The sequence below is a fragment of the Lynx rufus genome, unplaced genomic scaffold (assembly GCF_022079265.1).
Source record: "Lynx rufus isolate CCGP_SWC_20201006 ecotype Redwood Valley unplaced genomic scaffold, mLynRuf1.p SCAF_6, whole genome shotgun sequence".
NCBI lineage: Eukaryota > Metazoa > Chordata > Mammalia > Carnivora > Felidae > Lynx > Lynx rufus.
This window is the reverse complement of record NW_025814878.1, coordinates 121,196,494-121,216,605: the sequence shown is the minus strand read 5'-3', so window position 1 is coordinate 121,216,605 and position 20,112 is coordinate 121,196,494. Positions and strand designations below refer to the sequence as shown.

At 49.4% G+C, this 20,112-nt stretch overlaps 1 protein-coding gene across 2 annotated transcripts in view; it reads left to right on the top strand.

Moving 5' to 3' along the window:
• SLC22A23 (solute carrier family 22 member 23) overlaps nt 1–19,882 on the top strand; it is a 182,385-nt gene extending 162,503 nt beyond the window's left edge. Inside the window, exons 7-11 of one of the 2 annotated variants that reach the window (XR_006966230.1) lie at nt 700–932; nt 2,591–2,623; nt 3,855–3,978; nt 15,411–17,000; nt 18,103–19,882. Coding sequence is in view for 1 of the 2 variants with exons in the window: in XM_047102594.1 (XP_046958550.1) it covers nt 700–932; nt 2,591–2,623; nt 3,855–3,978; nt 15,411–15,768 (748 nt within the window). In the remaining variant the exon portion in view is untranslated. Of the gene's footprint in view, nt 1–699; nt 933–2,590; nt 2,624–3,854; nt 3,979–15,410 lie in introns of both variants that reach the window. The other variant, XM_047102594.1, reaches the window with a different exon arrangement.
• Nucleotides 19,883–20,112: the final 230 nt, after the last annotated feature.

Sequence of the window (20,112 nt, the reverse complement as noted above, 5' to 3'; positions counted from 1 at the left end):
GTCTCCAGCGGGTGGGACACACATTTCCCAGCAGGTTTATACGAGCCTCTGGAGGCGATAGAGAGGCTTGACCCAGGGCAAAGGGAGGGAAACGATGATAAATTAAGAACTGAAACAAAGTCTCTAAAACCAGGTGTCTTCATTTGGCCTGGCTTCCTGCTGGCTTCCCCAGGGTGTGTTTGTCAATAGCAGCAGGAATGGGTTAAGCAGGTAGTTCTCTGGGTGGATCCCCAAGTTTCCAGAACCCTGAGCACTGAAGGAAAAGTCAGAGGTCCAGATAGGCAGTATGTCTAGTAACCTTCTGCAAGCTGCTTACCCTCTTTAAGCCTTTTTTCCCATCTGTAAAATGGGTCTGACAGCAGCTCTTACGGTGCTGACATGGGATTGAGTTGACCAATGGGAGCGCTTTGTCTTACATGTTGGATCCATTTGATGGTGTTTGAACAGAATGTCTCACCGCTTTCGTGCTCACACTCTCTGCTAAAGTGATGGTGAGGAGAGTGATCAGGCACCCCCATGAGAGGGCTGCTGCTGTCCTTTCTCTGAAGTCTCTTTGCATTGCACCCCATCAGACATGCGGTCGTGGTAACAGCATGTTCTCTGTGATGTGTTGAGCTGCATGTCTGTTTCCTGGTCACTGAGCCCTCCTGTCCTTGTACGCCGGCACACCGCCCCCCTCGGCGTGTGCGTCTCCCACAGGCTGACGGGGTACGGGATCCACCACTGCTTTGCAAGGAGCATGATGGGCCACGAGGTGAAGGTGCCGCTCCTCGAGAACTTCTATGCCGACTACTACACCGTGGCCAGCATCGCCCTGGCGTCCTGCCTGGCTATGTGCGTGGTGGTCAGGTTCCTGGGGCGCAGGGGAGGGCTGCTGCTCTTCATGATCCTCACCGCCCTGGCCTCGCTCCTGCAGCTTGGGCTGCTCAACTGTGAGTGGGGGTTGGGGTGCGGATGGGCCACGGGGGCAGAGCCTGGGGGAGGGGAGCTGGCCTGTGACCAAAGGGTGTTCAGCAGAGCTGGGGGAGACTTTAGGAAGTTTTCTGTGACCCGAGCTATTATTCCAAAGCCAACAGCTTGAGGGAAGTACCTTGGGAAGGACAGGTTTTAACTGGAATATCCATGGTGACTGTTCCTGAGTGCACTGTGCCTTTCCCCCTCCTGCCCCAGCCCAGCCCCCGGGCTGCCACTTGGAGCCTTCCTTCCTGGGTTCACCACGATTCCCTGCACGTGAGGCCTTCCCAGTCCTGGTGGACATGACTTCACTGACAGCCAGACTGTTTCTTTGTGACACATCACATGACCAGAAGAACAAAGCACTCTTTCATGGGAAACAAGGGGGACATTTGGACACCCCTGCATCGGGACACTGCTTGTCAGCAGATGTTCCCAAGTTTACCAGCTTGCGTTTGGGCCAAAGAATTCCTCAGTAAATGTTAAAAATAATTTAAATGAAAACGAGGGAATCCACGTAGCGCCTCCAGCTGTGGGAGGCATACTTGGTACAGCTCCTCATGCATGGAAAAGGCACCAGGCATCTCTCTCTGACCTGCCCAGAGCGAGACACAAAAGAGCCGGGCAGCCGAGCCTGCTCTGAGCAGGCGCGGTCCTCCTGGGACAGGCTGGGACACTGCAGGAAACAGATGCCACCGGTCATCCCCCAGCTTCACAAGGAGAGCCAGGAATCAGACTCACGACTATCCAGGTGCAGTGGGGCTTCGGGGAAAACAGCCTTCACGTCATCCACGGTGTGAGAGTCTGTATCCAGAACAGAAAGAAAAACTCCACACTTTCTCAACCTCATTGTGCAAACCGGATTAAAGAGCAGCTACTTGCAAACCCAGGAGCCCTTTCTCTAATTTGGTCACATCCTCATGCACTCCATATCTTGATGGGAGACTGGTCTTATTGTCAGCTGTGACCAATAAGGAAATGGATAAGTGGCAACTGGCTCCTGACCATCCCATCCCCTTGTGCAAGCTCATGAGCTTTGGGTGACAGCAGCAGCCCCTGGGAGTGTCACAGAGGCCCTCTTTGTCCCTGAGCAGGAATGTCCCAGGCACTCCTTGCACACAAGTAACTATGAGCATCAGGGCTCGGAGCTCACAGAAATGCCGCCTGACGGGTCTGCCCCCGCAGAACTTGCTGCTTCCTTGAGCACAGACCAGCAGTGACTCTGGGATAATTTTTTTTCACAATGAAGTTAACCCTTTGGCTTGAGGTCTACAAGGTGTGCTAGAGTCTCTGTTCTGAAGAGTTCCATTTTCTCCCCACACTTGGAGGCCAGAACGGTTTTAGCCCTCTCCCCTCCAAACAAAACGAGTTTTGTTTAGTCAGGTGCTAATCCCAGTGTCCGGGGACTCTGTTAGCCCCAGGTCTCCGTGTCCCTCTAGCACTTGGCCCCTCCATGGGTGTTGGTTCTGCTCCCCAAGTGGGCCTGGCGGGCTGGCAGTGGGGCCAACCCAGACGTGGAGGGGAGTTGGCTTAGAAACTGGTCCCATGGAAAAGCACAGTGACAGCTTTGTACCTAACATGCTTTCTTCTCTCCCCTCTTTACCCACCTTCTTCACCCTCGTCTGCATGGGCCCAGTGATTGGGAAATACAGCCAGCATCCAGACTCAGGTGAGCCCCAAATGCCTGTGCTGTGCACATCACCATTTTTTATTGCACCCAAATATGCGTTTTCATAAAGACTCACAGACCTGTGGTTTCCCTTCCCTCTCTCTTTCTCCTCCTCTCTTCCTACCCTTCAAGAGTTGCAGCTGAAGTTGGCCGTAGGTTGGACACTATAAGCATACATTTGTATTCTCTACTCCCTCTTGCCTCTAGAAAGAGCACCTCGTTTCCCCGTTTGCGCCCGGCTTGCACGCATGGCCTCACGTCTTCCGCCGGCATGGGCGGTCAGCACAGGGCACCCTGGTGCCGACGCAGTGCTGCGGGCTATCTTTAGGACAGTGCCTGGGTGACATCAGAGAACCCCAGGGAGCATTGGAGGCCTGGCTGACTGTGCTGCCTGGGGAAGCTGCTATCCCTCTTTGTGAATCGTGAAAACTCGCTGCTCTTGGCCATGGGGATGGCAGAGCTGGAGTCCCGCATCTTGCTGGTCACACACGCCTGGCCTGACCCGAGCCCATGCTGCCAGGGCTTTCTGCAGCGGGCTCCCTGAGTTCATAATGCAGCCTTGCAGGGAACTGAGCTGTGCCCCACGTGTATGACCCCAACAGCATGCCAATACCCTGTGCTAGATGATGCGTGGGTGTGTGGTCAGACTCTGGTGCCACTTGCAAATGCCTGGATGGGTTAAGTCTGACCCTCTGGGCTGTAAATTCTTCTGTTTGGGCTATTTGAGTTTTTATTCCCTTAAATCCAGCCTAGTAAACCCTGTCCTGTGTACTGGACGGGTCAGCCCTGAGGCCGGAATAGCAGAGACCTTCCTCCTCTGAAAGCTGGGATAGAAGGGGTGTTGCTAGAGCACCAGGGAGACCAGCCTTCCCCTCTTTACCCACCTTCCCTCCTGCCAGGCCCGGCTTGTGGCCTAAGGAACTCTGGCAGAGTCCGCGTGAGCTCTAGCATTCGAGGCCCACAGGAAATCACAGGAACCCCAACAAAGTCTCCACCAAGAGGGTCTGACCTCTTACACCTGACGTGCTCCTCGGTCTCCAGAGGAAACTGAGTGCCCTAGTCTGCACTTCTACTGGGGAAGGAGGAAGACCCTTCCTGTGGTCCCAGGCCTTCCTCCCACCCCTGTCCCACTGCTGTCTCTGCACCCCTCCCCCACCCCCTGCCTGCCATGCCAGCCTCCTTTTCCCTTCCCTCCTGCCCCCCTCATTGTCTCCCTCTGATTCTCCTTCAGGTATGAGTGATAGTGTCAAGGACAAATTCTCCATCACGTTTTCCATCGTGGGCATGTTCGCCTCCCACGCAGTGGGAAGCCTCAGCGTGTTCTTCTGTGCAGAGATCACCCCCACAGTAATCAGGTACGTAATAGGAGGTGCCCCCCCAGGGCATCTTCTTCCTAGGACTCAGGAGAGGGCGGGAGGTTTAGCAAGGCTTGTGTGGAACGAACCAGCATCAGCTTTGTCCCACCCTGGCCTCTGGATGAGGGCGTGGCTTGTGTGCTGGGCCTGTCAGGGCTTCCGATGGGGAAATTTGCCCTGACTCTGAGGCAACCGAGAGTCAGCCGAGAACTTGACCCTGGGGTCCATCCAGGCAAGGAGCCTGAGGAACAAGGAGCAGGGACCTTTTCAGGGTATAGGAAGCTCGTGCTTAGCTACTTTTGTTTTGGTTCACAAGGTAAGGTTTGATCCTTTCTCGTGCTATGCCCACATAGTGATACATGAATGCTCCATGATGCTATTAAGATCACAGCATAATAGAAGGGTTTCCCTTCATTTAAAAGGGCATCACTAAACTACAGAGTCGTGTCATTTTCCTGGTAATTACTGTTTGTGACTTATGGAAGAGCTCATCTTGATTTACATCACACTGAACTTTGCATGGGAATATCATTAGCATGTTTAACACACATGCTTTTTAAAAAATATAAATTGTGAATAAATCAGGCAGTTACTCAGCCATGAATTAAAATGCAGAAGTCAGCTTGATGCCACCCATCCACCCTTACTTGCCCACATGAGCAAACAAGTGGAGCCCAGTACAGTTCAAGGCAGGACTTGTGCAGACTAATCATTTTAGCCCCTCGGGTGCTGCATGGGGCTCTGGGAGCAGACAGGCAGGTTCATGGACTTTCTTCCTACATTTCCACGAGTAATGCTGACCAGAGAAATTTCACATGACCTCATTTTGCTTCATTCTCCTGGATTATTACAATACATGCCAAGGAACTGTATATTTAAGAAAAAAGCAATTAAATGCCAAGTAATTCATCCTGTTCCAACCCTCTGCTAAGCCAAAGTGAAGAGCCTAAAGCTTATTTCATGCTAGAGGTTGCAAAATGCCTTAGGCGGACAGCATCTCCCTCAGTGTCCTTTCTGTACCTAAATTCCCTTACTTTACGAAAGAATGCAGCAAAGAGGGTTCTTTCATTAGTCCCAAGTCAAGGTTGGACCTCCTGGCTTTCCAGCTGGCCTCCCCGCAGATTTGTGTGATTATGTATCGTTCTCTGGGAGCGGCCAGCTACCCCTGAACTCTGGGAGTTGATAGACCTCATTAGTCATTGTTAGATTTTGCTTAACAAGCTAAACTGAAGGAAATACAGTATCCTTTTCCTCTTTGATGCAAACCTGGAAAGATTATTTGGGAATACAAATTCAACAACTATGTTCTTAGATTCGGCTTGCCAAGATGACAAACTGGAAAAAATATTTGACCTTTGGTGATGTTTTTGTACTTGCCGAGGATGAAAGGAAATCAAGTACAAAGGGGGTCTCAGCCCAGGAGGGAAGAGTTGCTGGTGTCACTCCTTTACCCTTCCCTTCAGAGTCTCTTTCTTGCAAATACACTCAGGGACAATTCCCATGGAGTCCCTGGACAATAATTGGCCTCCCTCCCCTCCCCCCACTTTACAAAGATAAATCCAAGATAAACTAGGATGAGCGGCTTGGGGTGTGTGAGCTTCGTTTTTGTTTTTTGGTTTTTTTTCTTTTTCTCATTGAAGTGTCATTGACATCCAGTGTTATATTAGCTTCATTTTTCTTCATACTAAACTAACCTTTTTTTTACAAGGCTGTTATTAAAAACGTACCTTCTGAACCAGGACAGTAGCCAAGGTTAAGATGCCAGGATTAACTAACTAGAAGCAAATAGGAGGATAATAACTTTTTTTTGAACAAAGGCTTGTGGAAATCCATTGTCCAAGAATGACGGAGACTCAGGGCACCTCTTGCTTTTTTGGCTCAGGTCACAATCTCCGGGCCTTGGGATCAATCCCCACCTTGGGCTCCGTGCTGAGCATGGAGCCTGCTTAAGATTCTCTCTCTCTCCCTCTGCCCTTCTCCCCCACTCAAGAAGTCTCTCTTTCATTCCCTCTAAAATAATTTTTTTTGTTTTAAATTAAAAAAAAAATTGACAGACACTCACTAGAATCTAATGAACTGATTAATACCATTGTTTCATGAGACTCCATCCAGACTTTATATTACAAAGAAGCACTTCCCTCCGACCCAAGCGTGGTCCACATGCTGTTCATTTATCATCAGCTGATGCAACAAGTTCTTGGATTCTCTTCCAAAGGCTTCAGGAGTTACGTGCCTCTGCAGGCAGACAGGGACGAGAGAGAGAGAGAGAGAGAGAGAGGGGGGGGGGAGAACGAGAGGGAGAGCAAGCGAGAGAGGGGAAGACCTGTCTGCAGCACCCTCTCCCCTTTGGCTTGGTGAGAAGTGGCCAGGGTCCCTGGTTGGTCTACAAGCAGTTGGTGGCTTTTTTGTGCAAGATCATCTTTTCCATGCAGTGTCCATCTGGAAGCTGCAGGTGGGAGCCCCTGAGGCCTTTGCTGTCTTGCTCACCCCTCACAAAAGGGATCAGTTAATAGAGGAGGCAGGCACTGGTGATAACAGGCCCATTTCATTTTCCAACAATTCCACACAGATTCCTCAGAGCCCCTGGGCCTTGGCTGTTAATTCTCTGTTCTGTCTGAGCTTACCTAATCCTTCCTGGTGTCTTCTCCTGCTTTCCTCCCCTCCAGGCTATCTGACCCCTTTCTTCTAGAAACTTCTATCTTGGAACTTGCCTTCTCAGAGAACTTCCTTCTGAGTAACTCCTCCCTACGCCCATGTCAGGACTAAGAACCTGGGCCCTGATGTCCTCCTCTCTAAACTGCCTCAAGGACAGAGATGGCCTATGTGTAATGTGAAATCTGGAGTCTGTTTAACCTTTCTAAAGATTTGTGTCTTACATAATCTACATACATACATATATTACAAATGCTGAGGACCAAGGAGCCAAGGCACACTGGCTAGTTCAAGAGCAGGGTGAGAACAACCAAAGTGCAGAGGATGTGGCCTAGAGCCTCAGACTCGCATCTCCAGCACGAGGAAGGAGTGACATGGAGCTGTGTGTGATCCCAAGGGCTGCTTTTCTGGGTGGCCTTAGGCAAGTCCCTCTGCCAGCCTTCATTCATCTCTTTTGCCCTAACATGAAACTCGTTATGACTGCCTTATTATTTGGCGGGGATGCTGAGGGGAAAAAGGATATATAGAAAGGATCCAGCCTCAGCAGATGACAGTTGATATTATTAATTATTCCTACCTGAATGTTGTTGGCAGTTATATTTATTTCTGTAAGAATTGGCACAAATTTTTGTTTATCCTTGACTTACAGAAATAAAGACAAACTAAGTAATATAAAAGAGGAAGTGAAAACTGGGAGGTTTGTTCTGTTTAAATGCAAGATGCTGGGATTCCAGTGTTTAAAAGCATAATTTCAAGATTCTAGAATTCTTAATTTAAGCTTGCTACTTCTAACAGTCGGCCTGTGTATTAGTCTTTATGTCTTTAATTTAGATACTATTACTAGTAAAATAAAAGCCAGTGGATATTAAAATTTTTCTGCTTCTAAAGCATGGGGAGGCAAAATTTGCCCCCTGGTTCTCTTTTAACTGTAAATTGAGGTGGCCGCCTGCTGTGATATTTAAACATGGGCATATGCTGCCCTCTAGTGCCAATCTAAAGAAAAGCAAAAAATGCACAGAGTCAGCATTTAGAAGAGGAAAATTAACGTAATGTTAATAATGACCCCATTCTCTAAACTGAGATTTCAGAAAAACAACACCAAGCCAAAAATGGTATACCAAATTCTTCCAAAAGCGTCCCTCACCTTCCTGTGTAATTTCAAAGTATCCTTGATAGAAAACCAAATAGCAAATTGCTTTCATGGAAAAAATATATAAAGATATACTGCATATTATATATGCACATGGACTGCACCTTATATACACACACATATGTAGATACTTTTCTTAAATGAGCTGTCTAATCCTACCATAAATCAAACATATATGGCAGGATTTATTAACATTAATATTACATATTTTTATATTATGAAGTAAGACTTTCATCCCATGCCAACTTCTCTAACGGTGAATCTGTGAACCCCCTTCCTTGTGGGCCTGTGTCCTCTACCCTCCTGTATATTAACTCATGTGTGGACTTCATTTGCACTAAGCAAGTTAAGTCTCTCTCACTGCTAGTCAGTGCCGTCCACACTTAACGACAAGAAGGTCAGGCAGGAACCCAGAAGGTTTCAGAGAAAATGATGTCTCACTGGTATTAACAGCCCCAAGGAAACACACCCATTACCCCCAGCATCCACTATGTCCCTTGCAGCATCCTGTGGCTTCCAGAGTGGCCAAAATTATCAAAAAGACTGAGTGGCTATTTTGGGTGTTCATATTATCCATCTTACAGATGGTTTTACTCACATCACCCTTCATAATGGCTGTCTATATTTAACCTACCCCATTCATTTGGGTGAGCTGACCTTCCTACCTAGGAAGCCAGTATAGTCCACAAGCATCCAATATTTATTAGGCATAAATAATACGTGCCAGTTGGTATTCTAGAAAATAATCCTTGCCCTTGACAAGCTCATAGACTAAATGAAGATGGTGGGCATATGAGGAAATACTAACAAAAAGGTACAGAGTGTCTTTAAAAAGTGGTCTGGGACTCTGCCTGGGAAGGAGGTTGATATCTGGGAGATCCTCCCTCTCCAAAATATTGCTATTCCTTATTTGTGTCCCCTTGTTGGCCCAGTAGCACAATGGTGTGACTATTCCTACAGTACATCTGGTCTCTCTCCCTTGGTGAAAGGCTTTCTTTTTTTTTTTTTTTTTTTTTTTTTAATGTCTGTTTATTTTTGAGAAATGGAGAGAAAGAGAAACCAGGGGAGGGACAAAGAGAGGGGAGACAGAGGATCCAAAGCAGGCTCTGTGCTGACAACAGAGAGCCAGATGTGGGGTTCAAACTCACGAACCCACAAACCGTGAGATCATGACCTGAGCCGAAGTTGGATGCTTGGCCAACAGAGCCACCCAGGTGCCTCTGGTGGTGGAAGAGTTTCTAACTGGTGACACATCACAGCCTGGTGAGAGCTGGCTGTCTATTTTCTTCCATAGCTAAGGCTAGGAAATTCCATCACTCACTGAGTGTATTAGTTATCTATTGCTGTGTAACAAATTAACCCTCAGAACTTAGTGGCTTAAAACAGCACAGGCTTGCTGTCTCACAGTTTCTGTGGGCAGGAGTCAGCAAGGCCTAGCTGTATCCTCTGCTTCAGGATCTCCCACAGGTTGCAGTGGACCAGGGTAGGATCAGTCTTCAAGCTCATTCAGTAATGGGTAGATCTCTTAGTCTGTTGGGTCTGCTAGAACAGAATACCACAGACTGAGTGGCTTATAAACAACAGTAATTTATTTCTTACAGTTTTAGAGGCTGGAAGTCCAAGATCAAGGTGTCAGCAGATTTGGGTGTTTAGTCTGATTCCTGGTTCATTGATGGCCATCCTCCCCCTGTGTCCTCACATGGGAGAGAGGTGAGGGAGCTCTCTGGGGCCCCTTTTCTAAGGGCACTAATACCATTTATGAGTGCCCCACCCTCATGACCTAATCAGCTCCCAAAGGCCCCCTCCTAATACCATCACAATGGGGGTTAGGAATTGGGGGGTATAGACATTCAGACCATAACAGCAGGATTCAGTTCCTCTCTGGCTATTGGACCAAGAGCCTCAGTTCTCTGCTGGCTGGAGGTCACCTTAGCCTTGCTGCCTGGAGTGTAGCAGCATAATAGCTTGTTTCATCAAAGCCAGCAAGAGAATCTACTAGAAGTAAGTCTTTCATAACCTAATCACAGAAGGAACATCTCATTACCTTTGCCATATTTTACTGGTGAAAAGTTACTGGGTCCAGCTCACACTCAAGGTACAAGGGTATGAATGCTTGGAAGGTGCGAATCATTGGAGCCACTTTAGAAATCTGACTGGCATGCAGAGGGATACCAAACTGAGTTCACCTAGTTCCTGCCCCTGAAAACCACTAATGTCTGTTAGAGACACAGACACAAACACAAAGGAGTCTTTGGGCTCTGTAAGGTGCACCGAGGGGAGGGAGGACAGGGCAGCTGGGCCAGAGCACTTTTTCGGCTTGGTCATTCTGTGCTCTGGAAACTGCCGGGACTGTGATTTGCAGAGAGACGGTGGCCCAGGAGGATGGATGTGTGTATCTAAAGGAGAGGCAGCAGGGAGCGAGTGTTCATTCTGAAGGAGCAGGGAGCCTGGGCAGGGGTCCCTGGGAGGAAGAGGGTGGGTGGGTTTGAGGCAGCTTCAAGAGGCGTCCTTTGCAGGGTGTGGGTGGGAGGCCAGGGGGAGAAGGAAGAGGAAGGACCAAAGTGGCACCGGCATCCTCTGCCACCTGTGGGTCTCTCATCCCTGGAGGCTCCGGTGGACCCATGAGAAGGGCTCATGCTGTCTTCATCCCATCAGTTCTTGAACTTGCTCAGCCCCAGCTGGGCCCCTGCCGTCAGGCTTCTCCCCAGCACTTGCAGGACAGACACCACCACCCGAGACCAACCCACCGATCTCCCGCTCTTCCCTTTACTTCCTGCTCTGTGTCACTTGTTGAATATTAACGCAGCAAGAAAGAAGTTAGAAATACACCAATATTTCTGCTTTGTGAGGAGAAGGGAGAAGGAGCTTAGACAGCTGGGAATCAAAACAGCCAACGTGTACTCAGCACGTCCTGTCCCAGCAGTAGGGACACAGTGCCCCGGCTTTGCCAATGCATGACTTCTTGTCCCCGTTTCAGATCCTCCCGGAGGCTCACAGAGGTGAGGCTGCTCATGACAGAGCCAGAATTCTTACCCGGGCCCACCGGCTCCCAACCTGTGCTCTTAAATCAGTGCATCTCCAGCCTGGGGAGCAAGAAAGGTCTGTTCGGCAGCTGCTCTGGCCTGGCCTGTGCGTGTGGGCCAGGTGGCTGCCCGTTTTCACAACCTCTACCTGAACAAACCCCAGTGAGCCTCTCTGTGCCAGGCCCAGGGACCGCAGGGGACGAGACTTGTCTCCTTCCAGAGCAACGGATGGGGAGACCATTTCCAGCTGGGGAACCAGCAGAACTGAGCAGAGCAGAGGCGAGAGCCTCACAGAGGGAGTGGGGTCGGGGGAGCCAAGGAGTTCAGGGATTGGGGTGCAGGGCCAGGGGTTGGCCAGAGGCCAGCAAGCGTATTCTAGAAAAGGCACTTGTCAGCAGTGAGGAAAGAACCCGAGGGAATAGGAGGAGGACACAAGATATGCCAGTTAGGGGGTGTGACCCAGACAGGCTGAACTTGGCCATGGGGCTTGGCCATGGGTTGGACAGAAGAGGCTGGGAAAGGGAACAGACTCCCAGGCTCCGGCTCTGTCCTGGGGGCCGTGTGCTTGGTGAGCCGGCAAGGGGTGTCACCCCACCCCCACCTTGGCCTCAGCACAAGGGACATGAGGAAACCCCTCCCGCGTGTGAAGGTACAAGACCGCTGCTCATTTGGGGCTGAGAGAAGGGAAGGGAGAAGTGTCTTCTCTTGTTATGAAACATGACAAAATGGGGAAGGGAGACTCATCCACTGTCCCACCCAAGCACAGGATTGTCATTCTTCTGTTCCATTCTTTGTTAACGTGTTTCTTTACGTTTCTTTTTCTCTTTTTAAAAAAAAATTTTAACATTTACTTATTTTTGAGAAAGAGACAGAGTGCAAGCAGGGAAGGGGCAGAGAGAGGAGAGGGGGACACAGAATCCGAAGCGGGCTCAGTGCTGACAGCAGATAGCCCAACGCGGGGCTGGAAACCATGAACCCTGAGATCATGACCTGAGCCAAAGTCAGATGCTTAACCAACTGAGCCACCCAGGTGCCCCAAAAAGTGTTTCTTTTCTGTGCTCCTTCCTGTCTTGGCCGTAGAGTTCTGATATGTCTGCTTTAAGGTGGCACTTAGGTACAACTGTCAACCTGGAGAGCCCCAAGGCACCTGCCGTCCCTGTCGGAGTCCCCCTTGTTCCTGTCACTCCTGCGCATCCAAGACTGGCCAGCAGGACAGCAGGAGCTCGCCCCACTCACTGTTGACAGCAAAGGCTCCAGGGAGAAGGAACCGGCTGCTCAGCCACCCAAGCCTGAGCAGGGGTGACAGAGAGGGGCAGCCACTGGAAGCTTTGGGGGTTTGTGTCTGCAGGAGGACCCAGTCCCCACAGCTGGAATAATTTGGGGTGTTTTTAACAGCTTTATTGAGGTATAATTTGCATACCATATAATCCGTCCATTTTAAATCTACAATTCAATGATCTTAGTGCAGTCGCCACCATAAACCCAGTTGTAGAACATTTCCATCACCTCCAAAAGTTGTCTCCTGGCCCTTTGCAGTCCGTCTCTGTCCCCACTCCCAGCCCCAGACAATCACTCATCTTTCTGTCTTGCAGATTTGCACCCCCCTTGCCTTTTCTGGTATTTCATAAATGGACGGAATTTCATATAAATGGAATCATACAATCAGTATATTTTTGAAACTCACCCATGAGCACCTGTTGCACCTCGCCCCCTTTCTTCCTGCCGAATACTGTTCCGTTGTGCATGGCGTGCCTTTTTTTGTTTATCCAGTCACCTGTGGACGGACACCGGGATTCTTTCCGGTTTTTGGCTATGATGAATAATGCCGCAGCGAACCTTCACTTCTAGGTTTTTGGGTGGTCTATGTTTTCATGTCTCATAAGAGTGGAATTACTGGGTCATACAGAAGTTTATATTTAATTTTTTCACCAACTGCCAAACTTTTCCACAGCCGGCACCCTCCTTCCTTGCAGTAGGGTTTGTGGGTCTCATCCTCTCCTCAGCCTTGCCAACACAGGTTACTCTCTGCCTTTGAGATTCCTGCCGTCCTAGTGCGTGTCGGTGAGGCGGTGTCTCATTGGGGTGGGGATATCCATGTCTCTAATGGCCAGGGATACCATACACCTGCTTGTGTGCTCCAGGTGTTTTATAGTTTGTACAGTTTCTCTGGAGAAATGTCTGTTCAGATCTGTGCCTCATTTATTACATTGGGTGTCTTCACACTAACGGTTCTTTATATATTCTGGATACAAGTCCTTTATCAGACATGCTCAGTAACCGTGTTCTCCCAGGCCGTGGCTTCCATTTTCATTTTCATGAGAGTGTCTCTTGAAGGGCAGAAGTTTTTTATTGTGATGAAGTCCTATTGATCATTTTGTCTTCTAGATCCTGCTTCTGATTTCACATGTAATCTTTGCCGCATCTAAGATCACAACAAGCTTCCCTTATATTTTCTTCTTAAAATTGTTGTAGGGTTGGGGCACCTGGGTGGCTCAATCGGTTAAGCGTCCAACCTCAGCTCAGGTCATGATCTCACAGTTTGTGGGTTCGAGCCCTGCATCAGGCTCTGTGCTGACAGCTCAGAGCCTGGATCCTGTTTCCAATTCGGTGTCTCCCTCTCTCTCTGACCCTCCCCTGCTCATACTGTCTATCTCTGTCTCAAAAATAAACATTAAAAAAAAGTGTTCTAGGGTTAGCGCTTATACTCGAGTCCTCAAATCCATTCTTTGTTAACTTTTACGCGTGATATTACATAAACGCCCAACTTTGTTCTTTTGCATGTGGATTTCCAGTTGTCCCAGAACCATTGTTGAAAAGACTCTCCTTTCTCCATTGAATTTGCCTCTGTCGAAAATCGGTTGACTGTAAATGTAAGAGTTTTTTCTTCTGAACTCTCAGTTGTTCCATTGATCTATCGACACACCAGTATAATACCACACTGCCTTTATTACTAGAGCTTTATCCTAAGTCCTAAAATTGGGAAGGTAAGCCCTTGAATTTTGTTACGTTTCAAAATCATTTTGGTTCTTCTGGGTCCTTTACATTCCCATATAAATCTTGGGATCAGATTATCTTTTTCTGGAAAAAAAAAAAGTCATCTGGGAAGTTGATAGGGGTTGTGTTGCATCTATACATTCCTTCTAAGATGGAAGAATTGCCATCTTGACAGTATTGAGTCCTCCAAACCATGAACATGGAATGTCTCTTCATTTATTATATATTTTTAATCTTTTCTCAGCAATGATTTATAGATTTCGGTGTACAAGTATTGCAATTTTTTTGTTTTTATTTCTAAGTATTTATTCTTTTGATGTTGCTATAACTGGAATTTTCTTAATTTCATTTTCAGCTTCTTTGTTGCTAGCATGTTGACTTTCGCACATTGGTTTTGTGTCTCATCCCCTTGTAGGTCAGTACTTTTGTGAGTTAGAGCCACCTATAGTGCCAACCAAGAGAATCAGAGGCTCCTCCGAGAGCCTGCTGGAGGGGCCTTCTGCCCAAGCACAACCAAGAATAAAGGTCACTTTACTAAAGGGTGGTGCATAAGTTCTTAAGCAACTCCAGTGAAAGTTCTTCCTTAAAACAACTGAAATCCACATCCCTGTACCCTCTGCCCACTGGTCTGGGTCTGCTCTCTGAGACGACCCCTTTCTTGAGACAAGACTGCATCCATCAGGCCCCTTCATTGTAGCTCCAGTGCAGAGACCAGACAGCCCTCCCTGGCCTGTTCATTGCAGGGCCCAGTGGGGCCACAACTTCCTGTCACCTGAATGTCATGGTCCCCTTTACTGCAGCCCAGCCCTGCACTTCTTTCTCAGTGGCCACATGATACCTTATCCCCCAAAATATGCTTTTATGTCAAAGGAGAGATGGAGCTTTGACGGATTTTAATGTTGCATATCTACTAATCTCTCTAGAACTTTTGGTAGGTTCCCTCAAATGGCAGAGGAACGGAGATAAATGGCACTCGCTCTAGGCTTACATTTAGAACTTTCTGAGCTCAGTGCTGCTGTGAATTTCTCTCAATCACAGTGTAAGGTTCCTGGTATAATAGCTCCCCAAGCTGGGAATGATGGTATGGTGTGCAACAATAAATAACGACTCACGGTGAGAAAAATTATTGTCCTTCAAAGTATCTCCCAGTCTCTCTAGTTATGGCCAGAGAAAATCTGTTAGTGCTGGTATGTCTATATTACTCTCTTTAACCTCTGTTAATCCACCCCCACCCCTACTCCCCAGTTTCTAAATGAAGAGCAAACCTTGGGAAAGAGCATAATTTAATAATACTTTGTTTTTCATTGCATATCATTTATGGCAAGTGGTACTGGTTTTCCATTTACAGTAGTGTTGTGAAATTGCCTTTCAAAATAAAGTAAAACTTGCACTGGTGAGAAAAAGTATTCTCTAGAGGTGGTACAAAGCCGGCCAAGGCGAAGGTGGTTTGGGATATCCATCATGTGGGATACACTGGGGTGGTGCCATGAACTTGCTCCGTGATCCTGCCCAAGCGTGTCCCCTCCCTCCCCCCCCCCCACAGAGTTGCCGTGCCCTTCCATGGCGGCGTGTGACTGTGGACACTGACCGTGTGTGCTCGTGCCCTCCTGCAGGTGCGGCGGGCTGGGGCTGGTGCTGGCCAGCGCGGGCTTCGGCATGCTGACGGCGCCCATCATCGATCTGCACAACCAGAAAGGCTACTTCCTTCACCACATCATTTTTGCCTGCTGCACGCTCATCTGCATCATCTGCATCCTCCTGCTGCCTGAGAGCAGGAACCAGAGCCTGCCCGAGAACATCTCCAATGGGGAGCACTACACACGGCAGCCGCTCTTGCCGCACAAGAAGGGGGAGCAGCCCCTCCTGCTCACCAACGCCGAGCTCAAGGACTACTCTGGCCTCCACGACGCGGCCACCGCGGGGGATGGGCTGCCGGAGAATGCCACGGCCAACGGCATGAAGTCCATGTAGCTCTCAGCATGGCCTTCCCTGAAGGGGGGCGCTGTGGGCTCCAAGGGTTTGGGGCTGTTTGGGCACAGGTTTACAGACCAGGGACCGAACACGTGGCTGGGGGCAGGGAAACCCAATTCTGCTGCTGATGCCACAGATGGTAAGACTGTCAACTGGTGTGGGGAAACTCTGTCTTTCCAAGACTCTAAGGACCGTGTTTGAAGAAGCAGACTCTTTGGAAATAACCCTTTGGACTTTCTTTTCTGCCATGAAATGTTTGTATTTATTTTGGTCATTTTTACAAGAAGCACTTTATTCCCTTTTCCTCTGATCTCGAAACGGAACCACCTCCTTCGGAAGAGGGACACGGCCACCAAGGAGGACGCTGTAGGCAACCAGCGCAGCGGTCCTGGAGGTTACATGCCATCCTTGCCCAGCACCCCACAGAGGAGCCAGGGGTCGCTCCCTCTGGGCCCGCTCCCCCCAAGGCCGCCTGCCTGTGTGCAGACTGACTGGTCGTGGAGCATCTCCATGACCACATTGTAGACAGAGTGAAATGTAAATGATTAGGTTTTTGCTAGAGAGTCTGTGTATGGTTTTTAAAGGGTTTTTGTGTGTGTGTGTTTGTGAGGTAAGAGCTTCTGTTCCATGTGTTGGGGGAAAGCAGCTCCCAGATGTCATTAAAACCAGCTTAGTCTTCCTTCAGGATCATCCTTTCGTACTTGACGCTGGAAGGTGTCTGGGGAAAAGTTTGGACATTTCACCAGAAATCCTAAACAATGAGTGGTACTCCGGCCACAGTTCGTTGACGCAGGCTTGCCTGGCCGAGCTCACGACGAGCAACGGTGTGGAGACGTGAGACATGTTAACATGATCAGGAATCCTTCCCGGGTTTGGCTCCAGCAGGAAAGCGCCCCATTCACACTCAGCTTCTTGGCCAGCGCAACTTGAAAACAGGCTACTCTCTGAACTGAAAACCACTAGGGACATTAACTGAAACAGACGCCTGAGGCAAACCCACAGGAGCGAGGGGTGCTCTCCCAGACACAGCCCGTCACCCACATCTCGAGCACACACCACCGCGTAGAGATCACCAGCCCGGACGACTGTCAGCTCTCACTGACCTCACGCTGAGAGACTGCGAAGCCTGTGGGAGCCGCTGCCCCCTCCAGCCTGCCTTTGCCTGCTTCCTGCTTCCTGTCACTTCCGTCAGCACAGAGGGGGGCTTAGGGCAAGGAGTGGGAATCTCACAGGTGAGTCCACCTGACCTCCAGCCTCTTTAAAGCATCAAGACCAGTGGAGAGAAAGCAATAACTCACCAAAGTTCAACACCCATCCCCGATAGCCAAGGGTTTTCATTGTGTTCCTCATTTTTGTCCCAGACAGTGAAGGCTTCTTCCTGCCTTTCCAGGTCAGGCTTTCTCCGCCTGTCTGGGGGTACTTCAGAGGAACCTTGGAGGGCCTCCTCAAGGACACCCAGGGGCCACTAAGAAACAACACTGGCGCAGGCAGGCACTGCCTTGTAGCAACACAGGCACCTGATTTTTTGGACAGCCTGGGTTCTTTCTAGAATTGTCCACCTCTGCACTCTGTGACATATGTCTTTGCTGTGAGCTGTGTTCTTCCAGGGAACTTGTGGCCTCGAGTCTGTGAAGCAACTAGGTGACTACCAGCTGACAGCTGCTAGAACTCAAAAGGGCCAGAAAAGAGATTGCTGTAACTTCCCCTTCTCCCTTTCCAGCTTTCCACCTGGCCTATTCTCAGTCCACCCACCTCTCTCCTCCAAAACTGCTAGACCCCAGTAGGAGCCCTCAGATGTGATAAAAACATTGCTGGGGAGGTGAGCAGACTTGCAGGCATGTGTGATTCCAGGGAGTCAACTGCACTGTGTCTGACTCATCACTAGTGCCTGGGGTGTCCAGCCTGCCTGCAAAGGAGGCCACCTGGGAAGCAGGCTGCCTGGGAAGGAAAGCCATCTGGGAAGGAGGCTGCCTGGGAAGGCCATCTGGGAAGGAAGGCCACCTGGATGGAGGCCGCCTGGGATGGAGGCCGCCTGGGAAGGAGGCCACCTGGGAAGAAGGCTGCCTAGGAAAGAGGCCGCCTGGGAAGGAGGCCACCTGGGAAGGAAGCCACCTGGGAAGGAGGGCCTCCTGGGAACAAAGGGCGCCTAGCAGTCTCTCCCCATTTCTACCTGCTCTGAGCCCAGCTCACCCAGGCCTTCCTTCATGTCGATTAAGTCACTTTTGTTCCATGTTTCAATGTTAGTCTGCATTCACCTTAATTTAAAAAGAACTTTCTTTACATCTGTGCAGCTTTCACGTGCCAAACTTGTGACATACCTTTTGCCTTTTTTAGAGTACTTGCTACAAAGCCACCTGGCAGCAAGACCCATTAAGTCCAGGACACAACGTGTGCAGCAGTCAGGCCACAGGGCAGCTGGGGAGGCGGGAAGGAGCCAGTGAGGTCCCTGGGGCTGCTCCTGGCCGGGTATATGTCTGCATCCCTCACCCCAGCCCCGGGACACCTTGCAGTGCTGGGACAGCCCCCTTGCTGTCCTGCAGGACTCGAGCGTGTACTCTCGCTGGTCACGTAGACCTTCTGTAAGAAGTGTACTGAAGCTGTCATGTGCTGCCAGTAATCTCTATCCAGGAAGGCAGAGGCGAGGCACAGCACAAAGTCCTGTTGCTTGGTCTCTGAGCTCCATCTGACGTGACAACTACAAAAACTAGTCCAGCAGAGACAGCACTGTCGCTTCAGCGATCGGGACTAACTCATCATCCACTAGAAGAGAAGCTAGCGTGAGGACTGGGCTCTTGGGACCAAAGTCTGGCAGATGTGAAGGAGGCTGTCTTGCCAACAATCAGTGAGGTCTCAGCAAAGAGGTCCCACAGCTCTTCTCTCCCAGCAGCCTCAGGGTCGGGCTGAGCTCCTGTCCTGTTGCTGGTTCAGCTTAGGGATTTCTGAAGCTCTTGAGGAATGCCTTTACGAAACGGAGCCAAAGCAGAAAAGCTTCCGTGTGGGCTGAGCACTGGGAAATCCGTACCAAGTGAGCAAGGCAGCAGGGGCCCACCGGAGTCTGATCCATCTCTGCATGGGTGGGGGCTGAGGCCACCAGCTCCCTGGCACCTGTCAGTAGTGTTTGGACTCCTCGGTCCTGTTTCCTTCGTCGTTAGTGAGGAAACACTTCTCAGGCACCTGCTATTCAAGTCCGCCCTCCCCACCACCTCCACCACCCCCACCCCCCACTGCCCGGGGAGACATCCCAAGGTACGTGCTCCAGCTCTCCTCCTCCTCTGCCACCCACTCGTGCATCCCGCTATCCTATCAGGGAGCTGTGATCCCCTTTCAATAAAAGTTATGCACAAATGTGAACACTTGAGACAGGGCTGGATATTTCATTTTGTTCTTTTCCAGAAGTCAACAAGAACACCACATGCACTAAATATTAGCACCCAAGACAAATAGGAAACAGTTTTAAATGCTTTGTTTTCTAAAAGAGTATAATCACTTTCAACTAGGGAAAAGGGGCTGGTAAGTTGGTTTCGCCACAGAACAGAAAGAGAGCAAAAATAAACCTCGTAAAGGAAGTAATTGCACTCAAACATTACCACTTCCTAGAGCCAAACAAGAAATGACTGAAGTGCCATTAAATGAACCGTGTGACCATCGCATCGCCCAGCCCCTAGGTGGCGCGCAGGTGCACGCACATGCTGGGGGAGCCCACACTTCAACTCTTTTAAAGGACACCTCACTTTAATGTATTGTGTGTTTTGGAAAAGCAGTACAGTGTGTTATGTCTAGTGGGGAGTACTTCCCTCTGTCTTTCCTGCAACCCCAACATTTGAGGTTTCTCTGTAAGAACCATGTTACTGTACATGTCGACCGGGATTACTCTGGAGGTGCTCATTCATAGCACAAGCCTAAATCGGGTTCTGAACTGTCGTTCAAAGCTAAACGTCTGCATGATGTCACATCTGTTGTACCTTTGGGGAAAATTTGTATGTAAATGTACAGAAATAAAAATGTTGCCCCATTAAATTTCCACTGGAATGTCTTCCCTACCTCATCTGATGGTATCCAATGAAGGGCATTTCACAACCATTGACTACAAAGTAATAAAAACTCTACCTGTTTATGCAGCTCTCACTGTCCCTACTTCAGCGCCTCTGTAAACCGAGTCTTTACTCTCACCCTGAGGGGACAGCGGGTGGCCTCTTACCTCGCTTGCAGGGTCCTAGTCTTAAAAGGCAGGCAGAGGCAGAGATTGGAGTAAACACAAACTGTTCACTTAGTGATCTTCTCAAACCACCTGAGAAACGGGAGCCATCAGGAAATTGGAGAGTTCTTTTCTCTTGTGTGTCGATG